Source organism: Hyposmocoma kahamanoa, unplaced genomic scaffold, assembly GCF_003589595.1.
Source record: "Hyposmocoma kahamanoa isolate Upper Pololo Valley unplaced genomic scaffold, ASM358959v1 78, whole genome shotgun sequence".
In the NCBI taxonomy this organism is placed as follows: Eukaryota; Metazoa; Arthropoda; class Insecta; order Lepidoptera; family Cosmopterigidae; genus Hyposmocoma; species Hyposmocoma kahamanoa.
In genome coordinates this window covers 15,467,070-15,476,011 of record NW_020653945.1, presented here as the reverse complement: position 1 = coordinate 15,476,011, position 8,942 = coordinate 15,467,070, and the positions used below count along the sequence as shown (strand labels likewise).

The following is an 8,942-nucleotide window of genomic DNA, read 5'->3' as shown; positions in this document are numbered from 1 at the left end:
CGTCTACCACGTCCTCATGGATCGTGTCCGGAGTGAGGTAGAGAGGCTTCAGCTGGTCATCAAATTCGACTTGCCAGTACTAAGTGTAATATAATGTATGTGTAATGTAGTATAACAATATACTGGCCAGTCATTTAAATTCATAGATAGATACCCAAAATGGCCAGATCGCTGTAGCGCAAGGTACAAAATATGTGAAAATATTGATAATTACTTTATTGGATAGTTAGTACTTATCGAGTTCTTAGGTTTTCGCGATTGTTGGGACCATGGGACCTGTAAAGGGCCCGAAATGTCGGTTTGTTTGAAAAAACAAATATACGCGATTTAAATCCGGAAAAATAGTTTCATTTCCTATAGTTAGTACTTATTTTATGATTTGTATTTAATGTGTATGATGTTTATAGGGGTTGCTTATTCTCCTGAGATTAAACCGTCTAATAAAAAAATATTTAAAATAATGAATAAACCAATGGCTCTGATATTTCTAATCATTGTAGAGTGGAATATTGCGTTTGGTTTCCGACTTTTTTAAGTCAAACTTTATGTCGAATTGAAAAAACACGTACTGGATTTTTTTATGATATCAAGTGCCGTCTACCCATTTATATATTAATTATTGCAGTGCCACTCAAAGCTTTAAATCTCAAAGATCTTACGGGAACTGCCACAGCCCTACCCAAACGAACTCTACGACCATTTGTTTGGATTTGGATTGGGTTTTTTTTAATTTAAAATGTTTTGTTTACATTTATGCGTAGTGAGAAGAGTAATGAAAAGATTGATGAATGTAATGGCGCATCCACACATGCCGCCGGGTTTCAGACCGCCTTGCCGCTGAATGCAGGCCGCCGGCTTTACCGGCGGCCTGCAGATGCGGTTGCAATTTTCGCAGTAGTGTTGTTAATTATGTTATATATGAATACGACTACACTACCACTCCGTATCGAAGCCGCAAGCAAACTGCCGCCGGCAACCAAAAGCCGCGCGTGTCGCGGCTGAGATGCGGCAAATGCCGGCGGCACGGCCGCTGGCCATGCCGCCGGGCATGTGTGGATGCGCCATAAGTAGAGCAACAAAAGGTTTGTCAGGATCGTGCAAAGTAGCGATCGTTAGGGTGCGTGTTCACGCTAAGAAAAGTCGCCGGGTCTATGCAAGAATTCGTGTCTTTTCTACACACGGACTGCGTACACGGCCTCGGCGCCGGACAAGAACAAAATCTTGTCTACTCCCGACACGACGCGCTCTGCCGCTATTGTGTGGGGCGCGGTGAGGTGCATTGTCAGTAAACAAACGTTTATGCGCGTGGACGGGTGTTGCTTAGTAGTCAATATATACAACAACATTTTTCTTCCCTCAGTCGGTAGTAAAACGACAGTTACCCGGAAGACTCGTATGCACTGATACATTTTACCTTACACACATCTGTTCGAAAGCATTCGTATCGTGTACATACTCATCATTTTCTCGCCTGCAACAGACACGGCATGTTTTCGTGGCTAGATCCGACAAAGTTCTTGTCGTGTACAAAACCATTCTCATCTTTTCTGTAGCAGACACGTCGAATTTCTTAGCGTGTACACGCGCTCTTAGTCTCTTCCTACCACCAAATTGAACCCAAAAGCATGAATATTTAAGAATTTTGTATGTGCACAAAATTATTATATATATCGCATGGTGTTCATGAAAAATAACTTGAGTAAATTAAATTACTACTATAATATATAAATAAATAAATATACACAACATCACATACGATGCTCCGATCCCAAAGTACTGACTTTGAGTGCTTTACTTACTGAATTAAAGCACTTGTGTTATGGAAATCGGAATCCAGACACGTGACAATATAGAAAAGTTAGTTTTTGTACACTGACCAGGCGGGAAATCAACCTCGGGACCTCAGAGATGGCTACACCTTGAAAACTGGTGTTCCAGCCACTCGTCATGATCCGTAGATAGCGCGTTTCTGTTTGGCAAAAAGAAACCTTAGTACTTAACTTAGCGGCAGTACTTGCCTGGACGAACTCTGTCACAAGGACCTCTACTGCTACTAATTTCTAATTATTTTTGGTAAAAGCTCTTTTGATGTATGTTGCTTTATTATACCAAAAGAGCGTTCACAAATACATTTTTGATAAAAAAAGATTTAAAAGAATTAAAAGAAATCGAAAGTAAGCAACCGTAATACTTAAACAAAAGGCGTAAATTATTACCGCAACTGACCACAGTTTTTACAAATTGACTGATAATTGACCGCCATGTTGTGCCAATTTTAACGGTTGTAAGTTGTAAAACAAATAGACTGTTAGATGGCGGGTTGTATACAAATTAAAATTGTCTTTGTAAATCATTATTACTATGCAGCTGCTAGATAATGGTGTCGGTACACTTTTTGTAATAAAAAGGACCAGTGCCTCTACCACGAGTTCGCTGTGACAATTGTCGCTAGCAACCCCGTAAATTACTTCATAATGTTGAATGGTAAATCGCAAAAACATTTTGTACACAAATATTTTACGTGGACGCTAGTGAGAATTGTCACCGTAGTCTCTGTGTAGTGCCTCTACCATGAGATTATAGTCGCTACCGATTTTGTAAAAGGTTTGACAATTTTAAATGGTAAATCGTCCAGCGCCCGTAGCGGTCTCAAGTAGAAGTAATATTTTGTATAGAATAATGACGCTGTCGCTAGCGACAAGGTCTCGATGTAAACTCATGGTAGAGGTACAGATATTTTTAGACCCGTCAAAACGTTTAGATTAAGAATTCTTGCACTTGTTTAAAAATACCTACTAGAGATGTGCGTCGATCATAAAACAGCCGGCGGCGGCGTATGATGATTTTGCGACCGGCGCGGCGGTAATGGCGTGATCGGCGTGACATACATATATTTTTAAAATTTTAAAAAACATTAAAACATTGTGTAAATCAACCATTGTATTAATTTTCAATATTATTTACTCTTTAACTTAAAAGTTAGCAGATAATGATGTGGACTTTTACAATGAAATAGCATCAGTTTTCATGAGCCGTCTAGCGGGAGAAGTAGCAAATAGTGTCCTTCCTCATTATAATCTAGTATGAGCCAAGAATATAGGAAATAATTAATAATGAAACTGACACTTCATTAAAAAGAAATAATTAATTAAGTTGAAATATTATTGGCGGTGGACGTACATACATCTCCAGTACATATCCATCTACCTACATATCATCCACATCGTCAATTAAAAAGTCACGGAATTCGAAAAGTTACAATTTTGGCAAGTTGATGAAATAGATTTAAAGGTAATAAAACGCTAACTAAACCGTTATGTATCTCTTTCATAACGAATACAATTTAGTCATATTTCAGCTTTCACAAAATCAGCAAAATCACATTATTGAGCTGAGGCACGTACGTTGCGTTTTTAAACCTATTTTGTCAATTCCTCAAATATTTTCCTTTTCGAACTAGAGTCATTTTTCGTTGTGGTTTTCTTTTTAATTTTCTATTTAAATCATTCTTAATTGTTCAGCTAAACTTTACCTAATTAGGAAATGAAACTATTTTTCCGGATTTAAATCGCGTATATTTGTTATTTTTTCAAACAAACCGACGTTTCGGGCCCTTTACAGGTTCCATGGTCACGATTGACTGAGGTAGTACAGTCTTCAACCAGCTATGTCTAATATTGATGCAAACCACCCTATTTTTTCACTATATTTACAATAGTTATAAATTAAATACCTTATTTTTAATTTTACAAAGAAAACATTCCAATTTACACTATATTAAGTTTTACAAATTATTTTATCGAATGAATTTTTATTAAGTTCAATTTATTATTAATTATTAATAGAAATTAGAATAAACTAAAACATATTAATTAGTACTGCAGTCTTATGTCTGTTTGGGATTTTTCATTAGAGGAAATACTGGATCCCAAACTGGTGGTACGGAGAAACCATCTTCCCTGTTGAAATTAGGATGTTTTTTAATTTCAATGGCCTCTCGCAGCATCCTGGGTAGATAACGGACTTCTTTTGCAAGGATCTGGGGTTTGTCTAACTACATTGAATGTGTAGGTTTATCCATGACATGCTTGCAGACTGCAGACTTGTTTACGCGACGGTGTTTGACATCAGTTATATGTTCTTTGACGCGGGTACAAATACTTCGCTTTGTTTGTCCAATATAAGAGAGACCGCACTCACAGTCAAGCTTGTAAACTCCTGCATCCTGTAAGGGGATGTTACATTTCACGGGTCTCAGGAACTGAGAAATCTTCCTCAGGGGCTTGAAATAGGTCTTGATAGATGCGCCTGAGGACTCTTCCGATCTTGTCTGTGACACCTCTCACGTAAGGTAAGATGGCAGGTCTTCGCTCGACTGTTGGTGGTTTCACACGGGGCCTGTGGCATTGGCGTGGAATCTTCAACTTATTCGCATGTAGGACTTGCTTTATATGTTGAAGTTCCCCTGCCAGATGATTACTGTCGCAGACACCATGTGCTCTCTGAAACAAAGATTTGTCCACGGTAGCTAACTGGCTAGGATGGTGATGGGAATTACCATTGAGATACCTATCTGTATGGGTTTTCTTTCGAAATACAGTATGGCCTAATGTGTTATTAGGATTTCTTTTAATTAAAACATCTAAGAAAGCTAAAGTACCACAATTCTCTTGTTCCATAGTAAATTGGATCTTAGTACTAAAAGAATTAAGATGGTCCAAGAAAGAAGGTATGCTATCTTTAGGTAATATTGTGAAAGTATCATCAACGTACCGTTTGAAAATCTTCGGACTAGCTGGGGTAAAACTCGCTCCTCGAAGTCTTCCATGAAAATATCGGCAACAACGGGATATACCGGGGAGCCCTTTGCTATACCGTCAATTTGTAGGTAGAATTCATTATTCCACAATAGATAGCCTGATGTTAGGCAGTGTTCTAATAATTCTGCATATTCAATGGACATATTATGTTCCCTCAGCTTTCTACGTACAATTTCAATGCAGTCTTTTACTGGTAGGTTGGTAAACAGCGACTGAAGATCAAAACTGACCATGGTGTCATCTTTGATCTACGGTTAACTGATGGAACAAAGGAATCAAAATTCCACTGATGAAATAGTATGAATCCTTCACATGTTTAGAAGTGTTCCTTCTCAAAGGTGACAGTACCTTTGCCATGTGTTGAGCCAGTTTGTAGGTTGGTGTGTCAATCTGGCTAACTATGGGACGGAGTGGGGTGTCAGCCTTATGTATTTTTGGCAACCCATACAGTTTTGGGGGTTTTACGCAGTAGGGTACAAACTCACTTACATCAAGTTTCAGTGTATCGGAGTGCTTAGATATTAAGTTAGTTGTTGTTTTTAATATCTTGGTGGTATGGTCTTTCTTCACCTTTTTATACGTGCTTTCATCCGATAGTACGTCAGTTATTTTGCTGTTACGATCTGACGTATTCATGACCACGGTCGCGTTACCTTTATCTGCACGGAGGATGACTAATTCAGGATCTTCGCGGAAGGTCTTCAGCGCGTTATATTCATCTCGAGTAAGATTCGGTCTGGGCTGTTTATTTGAACACAATATTGACGAAACGTCTTGGCGTATTGCCTCCAAATCTTCCTTTCTCATGTTGTTTTTAACTAGACAATCCTCAACGTTACAAATAATTTCTTCATATGGAACACGACGAGGAGCCACTGCGTAATTCAAACCCTTTTGCAAAACTGAAAAAGCAGACTGATCTAACGTTTTGTTCGATAAGTTTATTACAGATTGAATTTGTGTTTGATCATTTTTATATATTATTATTTATATAATTTTTTTTTTGTTTGCATCAATATTAGACATAACTGGTTGAAGACTGTACCACCTCAGTCAACCGTGACCATGGGACCTGTAAAGGGCCCGAAACGTCGGTTTGTTTGAAAAAACAAATATACGCGATTTAAATCCGGAAAAATAGTTTCATTTCCTATGTGTAACAATCGTGAAAACCTAAGAACTCGATATTTACCTAATTACTCCCTTGGCAGTCACAAAAGGTACACTTTTAACTTGATTTTATCATACTCGTAGCATCAATTCACTCTTTGCTGGTTTTTTACCTTGGCGTTTGTGCTTGCTCGCATTTTGTCAAGGACAATGATATCGTCAGTACACTAATTTTATTGTGACCTAATTGCTGTAATTTCTAGCAGAGCTTCGTCACTCATTCAAAGTCACGATAACTGCGTACCGCCGAGTGTAACGCCAACGGAACAAGCGCTCAGAGGGATGTCGCAAGCACGCCTGAAAAGTTTAAAGAAAGAATCTGGAGGGGGAAACACGTAATAATTTTATCGAGGACTCAGAAATAAGTGATTTTGACAATTTCTGATGAATATAAATTAAAAAAAAATTGTTTTATGCCCTTTTCCTGGTGTGGGAAACAAGTTTATTTATTGAAATTGTTGTTGTGCAATAGAACGCGCAGATTTTGTATGTGAGTGACATATTTCTTGCGTTGTCACTATTAAGTAATCTGTGCTTCTAGTGCGAGGATCCCACTACACAATCAGCAACCCGGAACGTCGTATGCCGTTCATCGAAGCGCGCAATGCAACTTTTCAAGGCAGCGGGCCGCGAGAGGAGGCGCGGGCTATGTGCTCAGTCAGGACTCAGGAGGTCAACGCTACCGCCAACGCTACTATCACAAGGAGATTGCACGGTGTTGTTACGTCTCGTGAGTTTTATTTAACACTTTTGTCGACATCGCTAAACGTTCACTTGGGCAATGTAAAGTTTCTATCATAAGTGTACACACGTGGAGAAAATTATATTAAGCAATACGAACGTAACAGATAAAATTTATCTCTTCGAATGTGTCCCTAAATTTAGTAATCCATGTATAAGTTTTGATTGACGACAACGCACAGCGAAATTTTGAACGCTAAAAATATGAAATTTAGACTTTAGTCTCCTTTTATTATGTAAGCGTCATAACATGGGGATTTACCACAGTTAAACACCTGAAGTCAATTGAACGGATATTCTAAACCACCAAAAACATGAGACGTAAAAAGAATATTTAAGCTCAGTCGCTCGTGATGTATTAAAATGTGTTTCGTTTTTTAAAAATCATCCATTGATAGAATGAAAGAGGTCTTTAGAGGAGGAATATGAAGGCTAAATAGCCAAGCCCGAATAAGTCTCTAGAAGGAGAGATACCCCGCGGCATCACTCATTCCGCTGTCAGAGCTTCTACCTTCTGGGCATAATCCACCTTGGCAAACTTCACAGTCTCTAAATAGGTTAAGAACTCAAGTCGGCCGAAGCAAGGAGTGCATGCACGGGTGGGGTTATAGCTCGGATAGCGCATGTCTGTGTGGTGACTCTCTCCAGACAATGGCACATCTTTTGGCCTGCCCTGCGTGTCCCTGCACCTGCACAACGCCACTGATAGTGCTGTGTCAGTCGCTAAGTACTGGTCCGCACATATATAAACGTCAGCGTCAGACTCGACATATCAAGAAGATTTATTCCGAGGTTAAACGTTTATGCTTACCTTTTTTAAATGATTCCGTGGCCGAACGGTTACTATGCTGGGCAGCCACGCAGAGGTCCCGGGTTCGATTCCCGGGCCGGGAGAAATGTTTGTATGGCCTCCGTTTATTTCTCTCGTGGGTCTAGATGTAATTTGTGGTTGACTGTGTGTGTCCATGGCACCCGCGTTACAGAATCTTCCTAGTGCGGGACTATTTAGTAAAAAAAAAAATTTAAAACTAGTACACGAATATGAATGCAAACTTAATACTTGATCTTCTGTTTTATTTTACAAATAGAACGATTGATTCTTACAATTATTTTAGAACTTCTAATAAATAACTATTATTTAATTTATAAACGTTCTTCAAAGCGAGCTCACTCAGTGCACACACGTGATTTATTTTGTAGTAAATTTTATTGTTTTGTTAATTAAATTGTATTTGTGGGAAATGTCGGCAAAGTACAGTCTACTATTCTACACGCAATCTAGTAAAATGGAATATGTATGATTTCAGGAGAGCTTCATAGTGCGATCCAGCGGCTGGAGGTGGTAATCTTCGGACAGATGCAGCAACTCTGGCAGAGCCTAGACGCGCTGCGGGCACAGCTGTCTACTGGCCATAGCGCCAAGTACCCTGATCGCCGATCTGTTGTCCTCCAGTTCAAACCCGATATGGGCTAATGGTCCATTTACACGAAGCCAATAGAGGAGACATTCCACAAAACAAAGCCATTAAGCCAATCCAGTGAAAAGTACGAAAATCGCAACGTCCATCTACATTACAGCCAGTATTACAATAAGTTTATTTTTAATACAGTTGCTCAAAACGTGGTATTTTTCGAACTACAAATCATGCCGAAAGTTGGATTTTTCGCACTAGTGCTCCACTTTTCTTTTTTTTTAAATTAACTGTTGTTTCAAGTCTTAAACATAAAGAGAGTCTAAAGAGGTTGTATATTTATTTAATATTTATGTGCTTTGTGACGTAAGTCATTCGTCATTAAAACTTATATTTACTTATAAACATCTTATTTGTTTAAATTGCATAGGTGTTTTACAAATCAACGAGTTACATTTAAAAATACCAAAATATTTACCATAAAGATGGCTGATTGAGTATTAACAATGACCGGAGGCGAGTATTACGCGAGACCGCTGCGCGCCGCGCCACTTAAATAGTAATTTTAATGTGGCTGAATACTGGCAACAGTTGCCACTGTACTCTATTTTTATCAGACGAAGAAAAAAAGAAGTTTTTTTTAATGCTGTTTTATTTTACTTTCAATGTAGTTTTTTCGCAAATTTATTAAAAAATTTCGTTTGATACACGTGCGGATTTGTCATTTTCACTTGTCTCGAGAAGAAGCCTCGAGACTCGTGAATAATAACTAACTTTCCGCATTTGTATCAAAAATAAC

The 8,942-nt window shown here is 38.5% G+C and overlaps 1 protein-coding gene across 2 annotated transcripts; it reads left to right on the top strand.

Moving 5' to 3' along the window:
- Window positions 1–5,958: 5,958 nt before the first annotated feature.
- Window positions 5,959–8,434, top strand: LOC113233333. 2 transcript variants are annotated; one of them, XM_026468428.1, is made up of 4 exons: window positions 5,959–6,040; window positions 6,197–6,325; window positions 6,532–6,720; window positions 8,039–8,434. In XM_026468428.1, the coding sequence occupies exons 1-4, from the start codon at window positions 5,973–5,975 to the stop codon at window positions 8,049–8,051; spliced, it is 399 nt and encodes a 132-aa protein (XP_026324213.1). In that variant the 5' UTR covers window positions 5,959–5,972; the 3' UTR covers window positions 8,052–8,434. The 2 variants fall into 2 exon arrangements, with proteins under 2 accessions (XP_026324213.1, XP_026324214.1); XM_026468429.1 differs by lacking the exons at window positions 5,959–6,040; window positions 6,197–6,325 and having other exon boundaries at window positions 6,476–6,720.
- The last annotated feature ends 508 nt before the right edge of the window (window positions 8,435–8,942 follow it).